The sequence below is a fragment of the Carassius gibelio genome, chromosome A25 (assembly GCF_023724105.1).
Source record: "Carassius gibelio isolate Cgi1373 ecotype wild population from Czech Republic chromosome A25, carGib1.2-hapl.c, whole genome shotgun sequence".
Lineage (NCBI taxonomy): Eukaryota > Metazoa > Chordata > Actinopteri > Cypriniformes > Cyprinidae > Carassius > Carassius gibelio.
In genome coordinates this window covers 7,808,618-7,831,572 of record NC_068395.1, presented here as the reverse complement: position 1 = coordinate 7,831,572, position 22,955 = coordinate 7,808,618, and the positions used below count along the sequence as shown (strand labels likewise).

General features: G+C 36.4%; 1 protein-coding gene across 1 annotated transcript in view; it reads right to left on the bottom strand.

The window, feature by feature from the left end:
- LOC127946941 (polypeptide N-acetylgalactosaminyltransferase 18) overlaps window positions 1–20,357 on the bottom strand; it is a 39,624-nt gene extending 19,267 nt beyond the window's left edge. The window contains exons 1-2 of the mRNA XM_052543778.1: window positions 20,080–20,357; window positions 315–507 (exon numbers count right to left, since the gene is read on the bottom strand). Of these exons, the coding sequence (XP_052399738.1) occupies window positions 315–507; window positions 20,080–20,320 (434 nt within the window). The 5' untranslated portion in view covers window positions 20,321–20,357. The remainder of the gene's footprint in view (window positions 1–314; window positions 508–20,079) is intronic.
- Between the last annotated feature and the right edge of the window lie 2,598 nt (window positions 20,358–22,955).

The window sequence follows — 22,955 nt, the reverse complement described above, 5'->3', positions numbered from 1 at the left end:
ACAGTTTGTGTTGTTATATTAAACAAAAAGTTGAATTATGAATTATAATTCCATTTTCTCCCATAACTGCATGATACAAAATATATAGAATATTTATTGTTTGAATTTAATTGTGCCCAGGAAAGTATTTAATAACCAAAAAAAGACTGATAATTTATGCGGAAATTCTTATCTTCTTCCAAGTGATTCCCTTTGTTCTCTATGACCATGAGGTTAAAGGAAAGTTGATGTTTCTAGAAGAACAGAAGCTGTGTATGTATATGCTAATAGGAGGGAGAGAAGAGAAGGTGGAGAGCAGTGAGTGATTGTTTCACCCGTCGGGCCTGAGGTCAGGGATGGCTCTGTCAAGAGAGAGTCTGTCGCTGAGGTAGCTGTTGTAACCGTAGTACTGGAACTTCTTCAGGGCCACCTTGCGGCTCTCTGGGCCGAGGTCATGACCCCAGTGTGCAAAAAGCGTGTCTGAGAGGGACTGGTCAGCTGTGTCGTCCCAATCTTTCAATGGTTTCTCTGAAAGTTCAGATGAAAAGAACAGTGTTAGCAGTGTTAGTGTGGGCTCAAGGACTTCTGGGTAAGCATTGCCATTTTCACTCAAGTTGAGTTAGTGAAAACAAATAATGTAGAAAATTAATATAATTTATAAACAATATTATAATAACAGTAATAAATACTAATAATATTTATCACTGTTATTATTGCTTCTAATGTGATTGTTATTTAACCAAAACAATAATAATTATATTATTATTATTATTACTATTGTTGTTTTAGTTAAATGACAATAACAATATTAGAAGCAATAACAAAAACAGTAGTAATTATTATTATTATTACTCATAAACATTTAAATTAGTATTGTTATATGTATTATTATTATTATATTATTATCATTCAACAACTATGTTATTTATTATTAATATTTTTTTCATTATTATTATTATTTATAAAGTATTATTGTTAATAATAATTAATAAAAAATATTTAATAACAGCCATTTAAAAAATATAAAAAATACATATTCAAATTATAATTGTTATTATTTAAATAAAGTTTAAATAACAAAGTATTAATAATAACAATAAACATTTATAGCTACTATTTTAAATATTATGAAATACCAACAATAAAAACAGTAGTAATAATAATAATACATATGATAACTATATGCAATATTTAAATATAAAAACAAATATTATTTACTAAATACTATTACTAACATAATACAATTTTGCCCAATTTTCCCTTACACTAATATGAGGTACAACACAATGAAAAATGTTTAATTTTCAATATGATATAGTAACATCATGGGTTTTGACCATATATAAAGGTAATTCAATATTTTAGGGACATGTACCATTGCCGTACCACATATTTTAAAGTACTTGGGTCTACTGTGTATGTACCGCAGAATATGAATATGGCATTGTTCAATACTATGGCATTATGGTATAGCGCCATAGTACTTCGCAATGGCATTCATCAAGTCAATGATACATTCAAGTCTTGAGTATAGCTTATCTTTTTCTCCTAAACTCTCCATCAAGCTTCCTAGGCAGCAAATATCTACCTTCCACTCCATCAAATTCAAATACTAAGAAATTATGACAGGTTGCAGAACTATGAATGCTGAGTTTACAGGCATAACAGAGGGAAAGTGCCCTGGCAGTGCTCAAAGAATGATGAAAGGCTAATGCACGCAATTAAGGAGTGCTAATTAACAGCAGAGGTTATTTAATTACAGCCACTGCAAAGAGCTGGCCCGCGGAGAATAATTCATCTTTGCCACTGTAGACGCTGACAATTTGAAACCAATTTCAGACCAGGTGACACTGCTTCTATGAACTATAAATACCTTTTAAAGGGCTGTCATGCAAACATACAAAAAAAAGAAGACAGTTTCAGGCTACTAGCCCTTCAAATGCACATCCAAAATCACTGAATTAAAAAATAATAATCTTTGATGCTATTCTTTAAAATGTTATTAGTAGCTTACTTTGATTATTCAATTATTTCCAAACTACATGAGCAATCTAAAATTAGGATTTTGGAACTGTTGCTCAAATTAGCTAAACTAAAGATTAGTCATGAGGCTTGAAAAATCACATTCACAGTAAAACAGAGCTTAGCCTCATTCCAGCTCTATTCAGCAGAGTAGCCTACATTCAAACTGAGCCATTGAGAAAACAGGCCAGAATGTTTTACTGGCTAGAAATCAAACGGCAAGACAAATAACAGTACTTAGGGTCCAAAAACCCTCCATTTTGGTGTTTAGAAGTTCAATTCACCATTTAATTCAGGTAGTCTCAATATGACCACACTTACATGCAAATAGATACTCTAAATAGGTGTCCTCTATGCTGTTGTGCTCCAAATGGCTTCAGATTCAGATGATAATCTAAGCTGCTTCACTGACACTGTTGTTTTGTATCGAGATAAGAAAAGAGGAGAGATAACTGCAGAAACTGACAGAGCAGTGTAAGTAGTTTAAAAGATGGATCTTCCCGTCATATGCTATGAACACAAAGAAGAAAATGTATGGTTTGTTATAGCACCTACTGTGTGTAGCTACTGCTTTCCAGAAGAGAATGACAGGCTGGAAATGAATGTGGCTCTCGGTATGACTAGAACTCAGCATTTACACTGATGATAATTAAACTGCATACAGAAGTGCTAAGCAACAGGCTAAACATTTCAAAGTAACGGACTGAACATGCTAAAATGAACTTTCATTCATTTTCATTAATTAACTTCAATTTTCTTTAAATTGTCACACTCGCTGACATTTTGTTTACATTTATGTGTGGAATATAAAAATAAGCTAAATAATATCTTTACATGTTATTTTTGGCTGCCTATGTTGGTCCGGACACTCTTTTTGATCTCTGACAGCTTTTTGTCTTTGGTCAAATAAAGTTTATAATAATAAAACTTTATAGGTTCCAATGCGCAATCATTATTGTCCGAAATTGTACATTATAACATAATAGACCAAACCCAACTAGTAAAAAGCCCCTTTACTTGCCTTTAAAATGAACACCATTATCATTATTTTTGAATGAATAAATACTTTTTCCATCATAAGGCAATTTGCACCCTTTAGACTTAAATAAATCTTTTTAAATGAATATATATTTTTCATCATCATGCACTTTGCACCTATCAATAAAATATAAATAAAAATATCTAAAATAAATATATAATACATCAAATAATGATATATAATATATGAAGAATAATTATACAAAATAGCAACTTTTAAGGGATTCACAAATTTGCACCACTTCCAACCTTTTTCTTTTCAATGCAATAACCATTTTGAAAATACTTCCTAAATATGATAAAAGTCTCCTAAAAGCATTAGGCAAAGCAAAATAAAAAATAATGATTAATAAAAATATAAATTATTAAGAAAAAAAAAAGAACAGCAAGGGCTTTAATTACCAAATAGACCAAATTATAAGACCACATAAAATAATTATAGAATACATTACAACAATTCTGCACAACAGCACATTTAAAAGACATTCACATCTTTGCACTAAAACCTCCTGCAGTGACAAAACGACAATTATCTTGCAACTGTTTTTTAATGCAATAACCATTTCCAAACTACTTTGTAAATCTGTGTGGAAGCAGTATGAAAAAAAGATCAATACAAATATTTCTTCCTGGTAAAGAGCTAGAATGGCCTTTACTCACCAATTATAATGAACTCCACAAAAAAGTACAACCTTATGTCACAAGGTTGTTCAAAATCAATGAATATAATCCTGTGCTCAGTACAGCTGAAGTATATAGTCTACTTAGAGCCACGACTGAGTTCTCACTTCGATGTAAATCACTTTTAAATCCCTGTAATTTAAGCTCTAAGTACTGAAGTTATCATCATCAAAAAATAAACATTCAAAGCTTTAGATTTAATATTTAAAAATGTATTCATAATTTATCTTTACCCCAAAACCTGTGTGGCTTTCATTCTTCTGTGGACACTTGAAGAATAGATACCCTGGCCAGTCTTTTTAATATAATGAAAAAGAATGAGGACTGAGACTGTCAAGCTCTGAAATGACCTAAAAGCTCCATTAAAGCATCATAACAGTGGTTCATAAGACTTGTGCACCATATTCCGGGTCTTTCGAAGTCATATAATAGCTTTGAGAGAATACATTATTTAATATTTTTCCTTTAGTACTCCACAGAAGAAAGAAGGTCACACAGGTTTGGAACAACATGGGAGAACTATACCTTCAAAACACTGTGAAAAGAAAAGATTCATGTTATGAGACAAACATATGGATCCAATCCGAAACAAAGTTGTTTTCCTTTTTTAAAAATGCAAAAGCCTCAGGAGGGTTGCATCATGGCGAGCAATTCTGACCTCGCCTGTGGCATGCCGTCTGCCTGTCAGTGCCAGATCTATGGAGCAAATGTAAAACAAACGACCTAGCATGTAACTAAACTACTAAATTCAGAAAAGCACATGCAAACAGCCTGCAAATGCAAACACATCATGCCGTTCTGACATTTTGGAGAAGCTCTTTGCCACAAATATGGGTTAATGTGAGTGTGCATGTCACATGCGGTTTGTGTGTTCATGTGTATTTGTCTCTGACTCACAGACCCAAGACGACGTTGAAAGCCAAAATATGAGAGCACTCTGATGGCCCTAATGAGTTAACATAGCTGACCTAATGTTTTGCTGTCAAATGTATTCAGACCGATGAGACGACGCAGACAGACAAGACAGCTCTGCTTCCTGAAGACATACATTCCATTTTAAAACCATGAAGCCTCAGACATATTTAATAAAAAAATCAATGGAAAAACAATACATGGGTGTTTCTTATATCCCAGGGCTTGGTTTTTATTTAGACTTTATTTTGAAGGTCACATTAAAACTGTCTTAGAAACTTTATTCAATGACTTCATTATTTACTCTTTATTTTAATATGTCTTAAGTATTTTTTTTTTTATCTTGTCCCCGACCCAGATTTTTAATCATAAATTTTGAAAATCTATCATTTTTTCAATCTATCATCAGGAGTGAAATAACTCAAGTTTTAAACCACAACAATATATGTATTGTGTGAAATTGATTTAATATTTTTTTTTATAACTGAATAAAATACGTTGAGGTGCAGTACTAAAATGACTAAAACTGAAATAAAATAATGTTTGTGTTTACACCAACAACCACACACTCCAAAGAAATCGAATAAAATAATATGCAGATTCCTGTGCTGTCAAATATGTTCATGCCACTTTCATTATAGTTTTCAAAATAGACCGGCCTTCTTCCCTTCACGGCAATTATATTAAGCACATATGTATGATGAAAGACATACCTTAAAAGCTAATGAGAGTGCTCAGCTAATTTGTGTTTCCAATTAGTTTGTAATTAGTGCTGCCTTTTTCAAAGAGTAACACTGAATCATATGCAATTGTTAATTTCTTATTCTGAAAACCCAATGTCACCGAAATATCTAGTGCTTTCTAAATCCTTACTGAAATATAAGGCTGTGAATACTACATTTTTCTGCCACATAATATAAATCTGACCATAACAGCCAAACAACATTTTATTTATTTATTTTTCTGAGTATAAGACATGAATCCCTTGAAAGTATGAAGGCTACAGGGCAAGTGTCCCAGCCACAGTCATTAAACAATATTGTGACCTTAGGCAGGACAACCCAAGACTATAGAATGGAGAAACAGAAGTTACGTGTCCTGACCGTCTAAACACTCCATCTGCACACATTTCCTTTCCCCACCATCACACTCTGGGCAGCTTATGGAAAAGGACAGCTTGCTGGCAAAGTCATGAGGTATATTTTATTCAGTTTCTCTGAGAGTGTTTTGCAGCCCTCCAGGGATGGTGACACAGAGAGCAAGTGAGGCTGGATTCGATGACCTGGCTCAGCCTGAAGTCCTGAGGAGAGTGAGGAAAAACGTGATCCGCCGTTCAGGCCGGCCATCTGTCTGACCACAAGAGAGGCAGGAAATGGACCACCATTGAGCACGTCGATCAGAGGAGACGGATGTAGAATAAGACATTTAGGAAGTTTAGCATTCATTTATTGGGTTTCAATAACTAACAAATGCACATGAATACAGGTGGGGATGGGAACGGTAAAGAATTAAAAAATTCCAGTTCCATATTGGTTCCATTCAAGTTTATTTTAGTACTTTTGAGAAACAAACATTTGATGTCATGATTCTGCCCTCGTGTCCTTGATTTTTCCTAGTCTTGAGGCAGGATCATGGCAGACCCGTGTTTTGTGTACAAGCACATGGCCTTGTCTTTGGGCCATGTGCTTGTGTTGTCTCGTTCCCTTGCCCCGCCCCCCTTGTTATCCTAGTCTTGTTGTGATTGCCTTATCTGTGCCACCTGTTGTGTCCTGATTAGTTCCCCTATTTAGATCCCCTAGTGTGCTCTGTCTTTTTTCGGTTCATTGTTCAACTTATGTGTTCCTACCTGTCAGCCTCCTGAGATATCTTGTCCTTGAAACCCCTCTAAGAAGTCTTTTGTCTAGCAGTGAGTGTTTATTTGTAGTTCGTGTTCTCCTGTTTAGAGTCCTTGTTTACCTTGTCTACTCAGTTTTTGTTAAATTATTTAGTGTCTACCCTAGCCCTTGTTTTCCCCCTCGTGGGTTTTGTTTTTCCCCTTTTTGTATATAATAAATCCTCTGTGTAACCCGATTCCTGTCTGCACTTGAGTTCCTCCCTTGCCAACCCTGACATTTGAAGGTAAAAAATGCATTTTCTTTGTTAAATGAAATCATTTTCATTCAAATGTGGCATAAATGCAATGAAATAATTGGCCTGAATAATAAATAATTGGAAACAAACGAAAAACTACTGTAGCTGCTATAAAATACTGACAAAACATCAACGCAATGTCATTCACAAAAAATAAAATAAATAAATAGACTCATAAGAGTTATTTGTTCGGGAGTCAGACGAACATTATGTTTCTGATTCACTAAAAAAGAACTAGCTTACAAGAGTCATTCATTCAGCAGTCGAACTACACTGTTTCTGATTCACTAAAAAGAACCAACTCATAAGAGTCATTAATGATCAATCATCAATGTTCAGGAGTCAGACTACACAGTTTGTGCTGCATGTTTTTGATTAACTAAAAAGAACCAGGTCATAAGAATCATTCATTCGTAAGTCGAAATACACCAGATACACTGTATGTTTCTGATTCATTAAAAAACAACCAACAAGCTCATAAGCGTCATTCAGTCAGGAGTCAGACTACACAGTTTGTGCTGTATGTTTTACTGATTCAATAAAAAGAACAGGCTCATAAGAGTCATTTGTTCAAGAGTCGAGCTACACCAGTTGTGCTATATGTTTTTGATTCACTAAAAGAACTGGCTCATTAGGAGTCATTCGTTTGGGTATCGGAATAGAGCCGGAAACCCAGTAAGGCTCATAAGTATTTTAGTAATATTTTGACTCTGTCAAATTTTTTTTAGCACAAAATTCCATCTGCATCAGCACAAGAAAGCATGTTGAAGAACTAAGTTGCAGTAAATGTCTTCTTCAAATCTAATGTACCGAAGATTGAAATTAACATACATTACACCAATGAGGCACTGAAAATAACTGACAACAAATGTACCGACATCCTGCTCCTTTAATTAATTGAATCTCTCAAAACGTCAAGCCTAATCAGATCACATAAAACGGTTGAGAGCACATAGGTGTTATATTCACAACAGTGGAAATGACCAAGCTGCTGAGTGAACCACTCACTGGTGATGAATGCAATTTTGGCTGCCCTTCTCATTAAGAGCTGTTATGTAAGCATCCGCTAGGTTCAAATGTCCTGCCGGCCCACAAGATTACAGCAGATATGAAATATAAGTCGACAGATCCAATCGCTTTTTTAAGACACATTAAATATCCACTGAAGCTACATGACGCATAAATTAATAGATCAGTCAAAGGTCCTGAATGTCTTGGCAACTCAAAATAATGAATTAATTTTTTATTATCTGCTGTGGGATGTATCCCACCCTAGAGCATGCTAAGTACCCTACTTGAAAGGCATGTACCATTACATGATGGCAACAAAGTCAGTTTCAATTGGCATGTTACTATGAATATCCCATCTCCACCAATCTGAAGTGTTTTAGATGTTAGAAGCGCCTGACGCCTTCAAGTTTCCATTGATGTAACCATAACGCAATGGTTTCTGACTTCACAGAGACACGTTTGAAAAAATATGAATACATGAATATGAATCGTACATGTACACCAGAGTGAGCCTTATTCAGTGACAAACAGCTAAAACAGAACAAAGCGTCATAATCCAAGCAGCCCCATTCTATCAGACCGTGATGTTTTACAGTCATTGTCTGACAAAACAAGACCACAGATACTATACAGAGACTTAAAATGAGAAATTCTGTCATTGTTTACTCACCCTCGTGTCATTTCAAACCAGTTTGCCTTACTTTCTTCAGTGGAACACCAAACAAGCTTTTCTTGACATATTCATTGCAGTTACTGATGATTGAATCATAAATGAATCATTCTTTGGATTCAGATCTTCTCAATGAATCAGTCTAAATGAATCGTTCAGATATCAGTCAGACTGATTCTTGTGTTGAATTTAATCTGACTCAGTGATCCAGTGGCAGCAGGGGTTCAGGATTTTAGTGAATAATGACCTCAATTTCAGTATGTTTCTCAAATAATTTGTATGCTCCTTTCTTGGTGTTTGAATGCTTCAGATTTGTTTGATTGTAACTGCATGCAAAATTAATCAGCACATTTTTCAGAATTTCTTTGTTTGATCTCCACAGGATAATTTTTTTTACATAAAATACATTTATTTTATAGCATACTTAAAAATTACAAGTTTCAAATTTACATTTACACTAGAATGCTGCCAAAGTAAAGCACGTCAGTGAATGAAATGTCACAGTTTTGTGTATTTGCTCTGAAACTTTTGTAAACCTCTGAATAATGTATGCTTTTAATTTGAATGGAAATCTTACACAGTATTACAGTTAGTTGATCTAAAATTGTGCGATTGTGCATTAACTGCGGTCAACCATGTTGGTGCGCAAATGATCGGTCTGAACTTATTTACCACCACTTATGTGCACTCCTAAATCTGATAGTTCTGCACAAAATTTTAGCCATAATTTTCAACATAATAATGTAACAACCACAATGTGAAAACAGCATTGGGGGCCAAAACATGTTCATGCATTACAGTATATTACTGTAGAAATTTAACACTGTCTGTGACAAAAGCTATAGTATCAGGTACATTAGCCTCTCTAAAGCCCCTTTCACACTGCACGTCGGACCCGCAATATTCCTGTAACATTGCCTGGTCGCCTTCTGTGTGAAAGCAACCACATCCCGGAATTGATTACCGAATTGAACCTGGGTCGGGGACCTAGTAACATTGCGGTAATCGATCCGGAACGAGCGCTGTGGTAACAAAAGCCAGATCTAATTCCTTATCGAAGTGATGTCACGTGTTATCACGCGACTCTTTTACCGGCTGTTTTGAAGGAAGATCAACATTCGCGACGAAAACATATGTGCAAACTGTAATGAAGCAGAGATCAGTTAGTTCCTCACTTTCCGTGCTGACGCCGAGATCGTTTGCTTGCTTCAGTGAAAGTATAACGTGCCAAGCGTTGTCGACTCGTACATTATACGTCACGCGCTGATGTCACGTGTCGTTACGGGATCTTCAAGGGTTGTGTGTGAAAGCACGCACATATACCGGGTCATCACTGGCAGTGTGAAAGTGCCAAATCTAGCGACCAGGGAACAATTACAGGAACACTTTACCCCTGTATTTGCCGGAATGGCAGTGTGAAAGGGGCTTAACTGGAGTGTGCTAGCGGCCCTTCAAAGTCAAGCTGAAAGCTGCCAAACAGCACACTGCTGGGAATCCATGCTACCCTGCAGAGTGTGAAATTGAGGCAGGTCTCACAATTATCAGCTCTTCTGGGTAACTTAAACAGTGTGAGTCATTTGAGTCACTGACAATACCACTTCATGCTAGTTTGGCACATTAGCTACAGGCAAACTGCTGCTAGGTTAACACTATGTAAATGTACGTATTTGAAATGTTCTTTCTTCCCAGAGGTTTTTCACTTAAATGGAATACAGCCAATTACGCATGAAGCAGAAATTACTTTAAAAGTTATTGTTGGTAATAATTTGGTGAGCCTGTTGGTAAAGGCTTGCCATGATATGCACCACACAGATAGATGACCATCTATCTAAACATTTCCTCACCAATTCACAGAGCTTGTGAATAAACGTAATAATCTTAACAGGACGTTAAGACACTGTAGGGAAGTCTGCTATTCTGAATGGATTCCACACCCTGTCACGGACAATTATTCTTTCTCTATAGCAAAAAGACAATTTCTTTGGGCGATTTTTTAAATATTTCTTGCTATTAATCCATGACATTGAGCAGTGAATTATTCAAATGAATAAAGCAGAGTGCTAAAAGGAACGAATGCTATGCAGAATTGTAGTTTTCAAATGCTCAAGGTTGTAAGACTAAATGACATAAGACTAAATGTTCATAAGAGAATTTCTTTGTACATGTTCCACAAAGCAAATACGACTAGGATTTTTTTTAAGTCTAAAAACTAAACTCAAAGAGTCATGAAGTTCATTATAGTAATAATAATTATAATTAATGTTAGTAATACTTATTAATAACACTAATAATACTACCACTAATAATAATCTAACTGAAACCTTGAAATAAACAAAACAATCGTGTTAGCAGTCCTCTGTCCTTGACACCAGTTTTACAAAAGGCAACAAAAGTTTATTTTCTTTCTATTAGACTACCTGTCACGCTGAAAACATTCTCAGACTTGTATTAAAACTGTACAAATTTAAAAGACAACAACAAAGATGCACAAAGAAACCGAGGACTTGCTTTGAAATCGAGCTGGTTAATGCACAGCCTTTGTTCGCTTGGACGGCCGTGGGCTGTGCTAGTAACTGCATTAGCAGGTGACCTAGAAGTCGGCAGGATGTTCCATGCCACTGAATGTTTATGTGATTGTGCACACAAGTGCATGGGCAGCCCCGGACGGTCACGCTTATCATCAGAACACCATTAGCAGCAGGATACATGGCAGTGAATATCCCTCAGGTGATATAATGCATTATTATGTGTGGGCTCCAATTCGGAAATCTGCATCTGAACTAGTAACAGGCTTTACGTAAAGGCAAGAGTATGTGTGTGTGTGTGTGTGTGTGTGTTTTCTAACAAGAAAAAGGCACTTTTGTTGATTTCCTTGCAAAATGAATTGCTTTGGCCTCATAAATCAAACGTTACAGCTCATTACCTGTAATTTCTACATGCAAAACACAATCCTGTACAAAAGATCATCATTATAGCCTCATCCTGCCACTTCTGACAAACAAAAAAGCACTTAAATCACAGTCAAGATCCTTTAGAAATCACTTTTGTGACCTTCAAATAAGGAAGCAGAAAACACATGGTGCATTCAAAGGCAAACAAATGCTAAAATAAACCACACAAAGAGAATCATAATAATATGATATTTAATTTTCTTAAATAGTCTTAAGGTTTAATATTCTCATAAAATTATTAGGACTGTAAATTGGTTAAAAATGTTATTAAATGCATAATCGAAACATTGATATTTACAGTATATGTTTACAGTACATACATAGATCATTTTTTTCTCCAGTACTGTGTCCTATGATTACTTGGAATCATGGAGCTTCTTGATTTTATTAATTTTTTTAAGTGAGACTGAAATAAGACATCAATTACATGCTCTCCCTCCGTCATGTCAGTTCATTAACAGGTGGCCTAATGCACAGTGAGCCCAGCACATTACTCTAAAAAAAAATAAAGAAATAAAACCAATCACAACTCCACCATCTGTGCTTCTGCTGAGCTACTTATTTATTTAAATAAAAACGTGTTACATAAATGCAAGATCAGAGAGCAAAATTTGACAGAAAAATCATTCCTAGGGGCCAGGTTTACAAAGAGTCTACCAAATACTGGCTTATAATAAATTGTCCAGTCAAAATATGACACATACAACTGGTCAGAACTCAAATGCATTTCATTTACAGCACTTTTATTTTGGCTTATTTTGTCCTCACCACTTTATGAAATAGCTTGCTAGCTAATAAGGAGGAACATTTGTTGAGCAAGAGTCATATTTAATACATGAAAATGTATATTTAGATTCATACACTTGTCCACTAACCTATAAAAAGAATCAAAAAGATGAATTTATCAAACTGAATAAGTCACAAGTCCTCTAAAATTTAATGCAGGATGTGGTTTGATAGTTGAGTTCAAATTAAATTCATACGGTGGGTAGTTCCCATCTAAAATCTGACTGAGACACATCTGAATCTGTGAAAGCTGTGACATGCCATATCAGCTTTTCTGAATGCATCAAACACAATGGCTCTCAAGCTTTCGCAGCATGATAACAAGAGACTGCTCCACTGATCTGTTTTCTGCTTCTGTTCAGGAGGCATTATTGTCCTGATGCACACAATCGTCAGGATGCTGTGTGGCGCATATGTGATTAGAGATTTAAGATGCAGCTCCCTGCTGTGGGCGATATACTCTTGCACTCTCTAACCAGTGCAAAGGTTAATAAAGTCACAGAGAGACATTTGAATCGAGTCCCTCAGGGGTGCCTGCCGGGCGAGCCTTGGCCCGGTCTCCATGAAATCCTCACGGGTCAGTGTGTGAGATGTCCAGCTATGACAGACAGTCGCCACAGTTTGTTTTCTGCTCTGTGACGGACCTGAAGGCTCTTTCATTGTTTTAGTTAAGGTTCATTTGCTAGTATTGCAAATGTTTGCCCTTTTTTATTATGTACTCAAATAATATCTCAAAGCATATACCAAAATAATGTAAGAGTCCAGCCCAATCCAATCCAACCAAACATTGTAGCCTTCATATTTCATGGAAGGAAATGGACACAAATTTTATGCCGTTTTTATATTTTATTTATGGCTTTTACAGCATAGGCCAGAGAGAACAGGAGAGCAAGGAACCTCTCGAACCTCAGATATGACAGCCACTGCTGCGCTATAGCTATTTTAATAAAAAGTTAATGAATATGAACAGAATATACTGAAACATTTTGAGTGTAAAATGTTATTATAATAACAGGTATAATATAATAACTAATGTTGTTATTAAAAATACTCGATTCAAACGGCCAGTCGCAGCACTGGTTTTCAAAATTTTTTGCATAATGACTCTTTTCTTATAATTATCAGTTACCTAGAGTGAATTGATTTTATTTGATTGTGCAAGCAATATCCAGCCTCAATTGAGATTTAAGATGGTACAGGTTCTCAGGAATATTCAAGGGATGTCATTCATTGAAGCAAGGACATCTCAACCGCACACACTATTTTGGTCTCGCTCGGTTAGTCAAGGGCAATTGACTCCATTTTTAACCTTGGGTCATTGGCTCAGTGAGTGTTTCCTGCATCGCTATTCAGGAGAAGCACCAGGCGACTGTTTACTTGGCACACAACTACGAATATACAGGTCTAAGTGCCATCTAATGTGTGAATGAATCATTCAAGGCGATTCTTTCTAATGAATCAGTTTGAATCAAACAGAAAACATCGGACTGAATCAGACAAGTGACCTCACTATATGTTTGTATCACCATCTGTTGTCAGACTTCAGCAGAATCAATCAAAACAATGCAAATTATGCTGTCATTCATCCCAACCTCCTTCCTCTGAACGTGTCTGACTGGACGAAGCAATAAAGCTGAAAACGTTTCAAGCTCTGAGGATTACCGAAGCTTGAGCTTGATTACGGGCTGCTCTCCGGACGACAGACATCAGTGAGACGGGCTGATAAATCAGTGCAGCTGGATGCACCCTAAGTGGAGCCCAATGACAGAGGGGGAGAAAGTGTCTATCAGGGGATGACCTCATGATGACACACGCATACAGGAGCTTAAATCATATAAAATTTTCTCCCAGATTTTAATTTTAACCCTAATCCTGACACCAAACACCACTTTTGGGCATTTTGCAGGCTCAGCTTCCTGTTGAGCAAACTTCAGCTCCAAATATGTTGCTTTGGGAAATTACTGTAAATATTGCATTTAGTGTTGCTTTAAATCTAATAAAATATCAAAATGCTGGATTAATTGTAATTTATTGATCAGTATTGTATATTTCATTGTGCATGTTTATTTCTTTTGTACACTTAATTTTTTACATTTAGATTACATTTGCCATCATTTACCACTCTTTTTAAAGCTCATCTTTAAAATACTAATTGACTAACACTTAAATTTAACCTTTAGCAAATCTCTCAAAAATCAATTTTTCTTACTGTACATTATAACTGTAATGCTTAAACTCACTTGTATGCATTTTAAAATTATAATATCAGCCTTATCGCATTGGATAAAATTGTCTGTTGAATGAATAATGCATAATGCAATCCACCATAACATGAAAATAATGTTTGGCTTAAAGGGGGGGTGAAATGCTCGTTTTCACTCAATATCATGTTAATCTTGAGTACCTATAGAGTAGTACTGCATCCTTCATAACTGCAAAAAGTCTTTAGTTTTATTATATTCATAAGAGAAAGATAGTCTGTATCGATTTTTCCCGGAAAAACACGACCGGCTGGAGGCGTGACCTGTGGGCGGAGCTAAAGAACAAGGCGTCAAACTGGGCCTTGTTTGTAAAACAAGCATCTTCGAAATGCAGGGAACAAACACAAACACTTGCACAACTCCGTTGATGCTCTGTAAAAATAAACTCCATCCACTGGTCCCTTAATGCTGTTTTTTTTTGGTAATCTGTGCAGGGTTGTCTTGCCCTGGCAACCAAAAACACACTCCTTTGTGCAGCGTGTTACACTAACAGTGTAAAAAACTCAGTATGCATGAAATAGCATTTCACCCCCCCTTTAAAGTCACAATGCATTGGAAGTAAAGACAGAGCTTTTCTTCTGTATTCTGACATATTGTACATAACAATAACAGATTATGGAAAAAGAAATGTCGGGTGGGACTTGGTTCAATTCATAGTTTGTTTCACTGGAAGACTGTGTTATGACATTTTGATAAAAACTGTTTTTTTTTATTAGACAAATGGAATGGATGAATTGTTTACAATAAGATAATGGAGGATGCGACAACTTATTAGAAATTTTATAATTTTACCTTTTGAAAGTTTTGTGTACAGATAACAACATTGTCACGGAACTGCGAAAATTAATAAAAAATTTTAGAAAAATAAATAAAAAATAAAAAGTTTTATTATGCACTCCAATAATCTTATTTACAACTTTGAAAAATCTATTTTTACAGTGATAGGGTGTGTTTACATTTCAGTTACTGCTTCCCCTGTATAGGGCTTAGCCTTATAAAAAAAAAAAAAAGGTTTCTTCATAGAAAGACTGCAGTAAATAAACTGCTGGTACTACTTCATTTTAACTGTCTAGACTTAGCATGCCTTGCCACCGCAGAGACAGCTCATTTAATTAGCAAAATCTGATGAGTATCTAAGCAATTACCCACCTTTAATTAACTACAACACATTTTAAATCCCAATCAAGACATTTTGAGAAAAATCACAGACTGAAGAAGCAACTTCCCAATGTGCACTGTGACCTCCATGTTATATATCCGCCTCCCAGTCTACTCTTTCCCTCTGGCGTTTCTCCTTCATTTCCCATCAGCAAGTGAAGCGTGACGTTAAAACGAGCCCTTGTGAATCCTATCCTATAATGAGAGAACCGTGGACAAAAACACCTTTGATAATGATAGCAATCTTGGGTGGAATTTAACAGAGGCGGTACAAAAGAGCAACACATGCCTGTAGGGTGTGCGCACAAAAACATCCAGCATTTATTGTCAGGCAGGCGCACCGTAATGAGACAGACAGTCCGAAAATTATCAGGGTAACACTCAGCTCAAAAGTGTGACTCATGAACTTATGAACTTGTGAACAGGGCATGAAAAAAAGAAAAGATAATAGTACAAAGGCTGGATTTTTATAGCACTCAGGCATCCTGCTGATCTCCAGTGCATAGCTGTGTGAAACAGGAAGAGAACCTGTGAGTTATTCTCCCTCGGTACAACACTGCTGTTCTCTTTAGATGTACAGAAAACTCCGCACAGCAATCACCCATAGGCATGTGAATACAAGACTCCACTGTACGCTCTATACACTGAATCTAGTAAGGAGCCGTGCTATCGAAGGCTTCAAAAAGGAGGGAAGCATGTAAAAGCACTTTTTTCAAGGAGAAAATCTGTGTAATGGATTTTAATGTGTTAAAAATGTGTAAAATTGATCTGTACTACATTTAAAAAAAAAATTAAGAATTAAAAAGCACAACTTGGATCATCTCCTAGCATGTTATTGGTCATCCTCACAAATAGCCCTGCCTTTATCTCACACAATTGGCTGAGTCAATGTTGCTGTTGTCAGGCTGTTTGAGGAATTCAAACAAACAGAACAATGTTTTTATAATGCCATAGCAAAAGCCTGTTGAAGGGAAGTCAGTTCATTTGGCAGCCACATATGAAAGGCCTCTGGGGAGCTTTTTAGGTCAGGTAATACTGAAATCTCTAAAACACAACACTCCCATTTGAATACCATGTAAAATGAAGCTACCCATAAATGCTTAAATAACATTAAAAAGTGTTTATTTCAGATTGGTCAAGCCGATGTGAATGTGCAATCTCTAAAATGTCTACTTTAAATAAAGTTACTAACGTTTCACTATTTACTCTTAAAATCTATAAACTGTATATATACAAAATCCATTTGGGTGATTCTAATACAAAGGCAGCCCAGTCAACCGCCACTTAAATGCAGAAGAATTACAGGACATTTCCAAGATCTGGCCTGGAGTGCAAAGTGCAGGATGCTGCAGGCAATGTCAAAACCTCTAATATCGAGTTGTTTTGCCTCCAGAGTACTTTTAAAAATGATAAGCAAGCTACAATGTACTTTTTTGCTGATACTCTTGGGTACCTTAGGGTATTAAAGTTACCATGAAATCAAAACTGACAACTGACCCTTCGCCAGGAGTTTGATTGACAGGTGATCTGACCAGTTATAACACCGAATCTACCATTTTGTCTGACAAACAAACCAGATAGGAGACTAGATTAACACTGGTGGACTTGAACTTGAAAAATGGCGTGTACTACTGACATCTTTCTGCAGATGAAACAAGATAGCTTCTAACATTCATTCGTGGTTATTTTGTCTTATAACTAGTAAAGAGGAAGAGATGATCAGTTCACTTGCTGCTTGAACTGAGGTGCTACAGTGATCTGTCATGCCACATTAAAAGAGCCACACAACGGTATTTATTGTTTACATTTCTTTTTAAAAAATGACCAAATTTGAAAGCTGAGACTGTTTTATACCAAAAGTAACCTGCTCTATCTTGTCTGTCGGCATGTTGTTTCCACTTTGCTAAGCAAAGTATTTTTCAATGTGTGAGAACATGATGTATGGCGTGAGAGCACCATGGCTTGTCGGACATAGCAACAGAAAATAAGGGGGGCTGTCTATGCGAAGGTTCAGTTCTTATTTATAGAATATAGCAAAGTTTATTATTAATGCACATTTATCTTTGCACATCATTATTTGTTTTAAATTCACATTCAACATTCCAAACCATTCCTGATGGACAAAATCAAGACCAAGTACTTTTGTTTGTGTTCAATAAACCATTTCAATTGTATATATTTCACAATAGGGAAAGGAAAAACCAGGAATTTTCTTTTTTTTCTTTTTTTTTTTACTGTGGAAAAAAATAACTGTCTGGAACGACATGAGGGTGAGGTGGCAGAATTTTCATTTTGGGTGAACTATCCCTTTAAAAGAAGGAACGCTCTGCTAACTTAACTTCAAATCTATTTTATGTGCTACATATATACTACAAAGAAATAGACTTGTTTTCCTTGCTTCCTCTCTAACTCTCCAGCATCTTACACTCCTCCACATTTAAAATGGCACAACACCATCCCTAGACATCACAAGCAAAGCACAATAAAGATGGCATTTCCACAGTGACCTTCCGCTAACCAAAGTTCACATTTGCTAATTGAAACTGGGTTACAAGGGAAGAACAAGCTAAATTTATTTCCCTCTGTAACACTGTTGCTCGTGTCAATGCAAAACTGGATCTCCGGTCTCAGTCTCTGCCAATTACAATGTAATCAGACAGTTCAGATGGGCATGAAAACCGGACTCTTCACTCTTAATGGATTTTGAAGAAATGAGACTCTCTGTCAGGAGCCACAGACTCAGTTATCGTAAAACTGAAGGAGACTACAAGCAAATCAGAGGAGCCTTGATTATTTCTTTCACTGATGTCTTTGACTTATGTTCTGAAACAGAGGAGCAGTTTATATGTGAATCTGGGTTTTGAATACCTATATGAAAGGTGTACTTTCACTTCCCAAAGTAAGTAAGTAAACTAATAAAATATTCTATCAAGTGTTTTATTTTGATAGATTTTTTGATAGAATTTATGTATTTGAATGTTAATTAATAATTAGCTTTTCTTCAATACACAAACCCCAGTTTGGGAAACTAGAGTAAGTCTAAACAGTTTGACAATCTAAATAAAATACTAAAGAGCACATTAAATATAGATGTAAACGTAAATAAAATGTATCTTTCCCCTCAATAAGTGCTTTTTACAGAAGAACAGGCAGTTCTTCAATCTTCTGAATTCTCAAAATGAACTGTGACTAATTTAATATATCAATACTTTCAGTTTCAGTAAATAAAAAAGTCTGAAAACAAATTTCTCTCAATTTTCCCTCAGAAAGGTAATACTTGTTTTTGAATATTGCTGCACAATAAAATAGTGAGTCTTCAAATGGAAATGCAAAAACAATAGCTGTTTTCAAACAGGTTTCTCGGATTATTCCCTCCCTCTTCCATTGGTCAGCCAAACAGTAGTCCCACCCCAAAACTCATGCTATTGGCTGAGCCAAAACTACTGTTGTCAGACCATTCAGAAAGCTCAAACAAATAGCACAATGTTTTAACAGCATGAAAAAAGCCACAATATTTACACTTGCTTGGTAAAATCAAACAAATGGCTGTGATTTTTCTCTGTATGGTATATACAAGAAAATAGAAAAGAAAAAAAAGAAAAGACATTTCAAGTTAGGAAGGCATCACTATGTGAAATCTTTTTTTGAAACAGTATATAATGTAGCATGATACACTCGATTGCTTAAGTGCCTCATTGTGTAGGTGTACTGGGTATATTTTGATTGACATTTATGGCTTCACTATGACTGCACTGAGCAAAAAGCAAGCTTTAAGACCTTGAGCTCAGCACAGGAGCTGTACTTATGGTACAGGCCAACATATCCCATAAATCTATCCAAATGCTTCTCAACAAGATTAACGCATGCATCAATCCTTTGCAGAAATACAATTCCTCACACAAAGCCTGTTAGGGCATAAATGGGGGGTTATTTTGAAGACAGCACCCCCTTATTTCATTCCAAGGCCATATTTTTTAACACCACTGAAACAGATTGACATCAACAGTACACTAATGATGATTAATCATCCAGGATCAGAAGCTGTTCAAACTCTTGCAGGTTATCATCATCACTCCCAGCTGTCCTGTTTGAGTCCTGCAAAGCAATATGATGACACAGGCCAAGGGACTGATGTTTATGCAAGGTCTTTGCCAAGTGCTAAATTTATGCCCCCATTTTAGCTTCAATAAACCTGAGTTTACACTGCACCATCTGAACACAGAAATCTGTTCGTAGCTGAATACAGTCCAGACAGACAGAGGTGCTGTAACATTATGATTGGTCTTCAATTCATCTTTATGTATAAATATAAACAGAGCTATAAAAAGAGGCTCTTTAACATCAGCATCTGAAGTGCAAAGCCCCTTTAAACCAGTATTGATCTTCGTATCTGCTGCAAGTAGGAGTGTGATATACAGCAACTGTAAAACGAGAACATGCAATTAATATAAATCATGCTGTCATGTCAAAACATCATTACCTTGTATGTGCTGGTTAACAACACTCTCCAGCCTGTCCAGTCTCTCTATAATCTTAAGCGTTTCCCCTCTGTTGTCATCATCAAACTTTTTCTCGCGCGTCCTTCCTGCAACTTTGACGTTGCCGTTATTAGACACATAATTGGTGATCCATCCGACGTAGAGCAGACACAAAATATTGGTCATGCCGCTTAAAATCACGCACGTGGACACCAAAGTTTTGGTTCTCCTCGTGCATGCCATCGCAACATTTCCACGTGCGCAGCGCGCGCAGAAACAGGTACAAATCCTCTACGCGTTTGGCGGCGGTTCTGCTCTCATACAGCCGGGCGGAATGATCTCCCCTGTAACGTTTCGGCTTTGAGTCTCCAACACAACTTGTGTGACAGGGAGCTGCAGCTGTTCGGATCTGTGCGGATCTCTCTCGTGCTTGTCCGCACTGTTTGACAGCGGGTTTACAGCTCTGCAGCTCGCGCGCTGCTTGCTTGACGGCGTCACAGAGGCAGAGGGACGCGCGCGGCGCGCTGCTGTTGACAGCCAATGAAGTTCAGCAGCAGTAATGGTTAAGGCCATGTGGTTTTACATCGGATGTCAAATGGGGAACACCAAATTGTTTACTGTACAAAAATGTCATTGGCCAAACATAGAAATATATTGATATTATGCTAATTTGTAATAGCTTATTCTGGTTATCTTCTTCCAAGCGCCAAAATGATTGGACGTTGACAGCAACAGTTAATGGGAAATGTTTTCTCCTTGCTTTTAAAAACGGTAACTATGATAACTATGATTAAATATGCATGAATATTTATGTTCATATTTTCTTCCACTTTAACAAGTTTAACACATTAGTCCAGCCTCTGTATGCCAGACTTGACTGCAACAATGTTTGTTGAGGTTCCCAATAGCCGTCTCTTTTATGTCCCCTTAAACAGTCAGATTGTAACTCAAATGAAAGCATACAATGAAAACGCCCTTCAAAGATGATTCTCATCAGCCTCCCCACTCCATTCAGGACTTTCAGGGCGATCAAGCAAGGAGAAAAAAAGCATCAGAGAAACATGATGTTAACAGATGAATTCTAGAACAAACTACCCTGAGGCGCTGGCTTTGATCTTTGTCTTTGGCATGCCAGTTTACTCTTTCACCTGTTTAGTTTATCCAAATGTACACAGAGACACCAGCAGGTCTGCCGCGGCATGAAATATGAATGGACACTGAAATATTAAAGGACAGAGAATTTCTCTGTAGAGACCAAGGCCTGTAATTACTTCAAAAAATGTAGGGAATCTAAAGAGCAAAGGTATATGATTGACTGATCTTAAAAGAGAAAATGTCACAGATCGTTTTAGATTTAATAAGGGTCTGGTAAAAAAAAAAAAAGGTGAGAACTTACAGTATGACCTCTTGCAATGAAAGTCTGTGTCTTCTGGGAAATGTGAAGACATTGAGACTTTATCTACAATATCCTGCTCCACCTGCTGAAATCGGATTGCTTTAGAGAGCACTTACATTTTTTGATTTGCTATGTAGTGTTGTTTTACACAAAAAAATATTTCTACATCCTTAAAACCAGATAAATGTACTCTGCGCCATCGACACATCCAGCTGTGACTTCCCATGGCAATGTGTTTAAGCATGGAGCCAATGACTCAGCTATGTATAAGATCAATGAGACAGAACACACTCCGTTCTGTCTGCCACAGCCCCCACTGCAGTGAGATATTATTGGGCTGTAATTTAAACTGAGAGGTCTAGGGTATATCGGCTATGTAACAGAAGGAAGGAGACGCTGCCTGGAATATCAATAGCAATGGTGGGTCTCGGCCCAGAAGAGCAATGTGAAATTTCCTTAATCAGAATCTGTAGTTCTGATGCAGAGCATGCAATGGTGAATTAATCTGATTGCTTTTCAAGGGAACATAGTTGACCTACTTGGTGAAAGTTGAACCGTGTGATGGATTATGGTTATGCAAATCCACATATACCACGGTTTGCTTAGCAGGTAAATCCACCGTGTTTTTATTTCTTCTTTTTTTTCTGCACTAAAACAAATGGTCTTATTTTACACTTACTTTTGAATAATATTATCACAGAATAGAAATATTGCACCAGTGTTGGCAACCAACTAATTAAACTGCTTTCTTTCAGTTGCCAGCAGTTACTGAAAAGAGTTGTTTTCAGAACAGTGTCACTTTTCCAGGAAGTATTGGTATAATTGGTTTGAATCAAATCTGTTTGAATCTGTTTTTTTGAAAGTACATTACGGAGGATTGCTCGGTTTTATTTTTCAACCACAGATGGCAATAGAGAACCCAGGATTCTGTACTGCACTTTCAAAGTTGTGATGAAATGGTAGAAATGAAAAGTAGAGGCAGATCTTTCTTCCTTGTTATGGGTACATCCAGTGTGCGTGACATGACGTGGTCAAGTACGGTAACCCATACTCGGATTTAGTGCTCTCCACTAGCTGTAGTGTAGTTTAAAAATAAAAATTCTGTCATCGGTTGATGGTAGTCATTGACTTCCATATTTATTTTTGTAATTCTTTGTTTAGTTTTTTTTACATACTATGGAAGTTGGTTACCAACATTCTTCAAAATATTTTCTTTTGTGCTCAGCAGAAAAATGAAACTCATACAGGTTTGAAACTACTTGAGAGTGAGTAAATGATGACCCAATTTTCATTTTTGGCTGAACTATTCCTTTAAATAATGAGAAGCTTGGCGAGTTAAACCTTTAAAAAAGCTTCTAAAAAACTGCATTGCATTAGAAGTCATTTAGATAGTAGAAGGGACTTGGGATTGCAAATGTGGGCTTCACATTGCAAAATCAATTGAGAATACTAATGTTGGGTCATACTGTCCTGCAGAGAGAT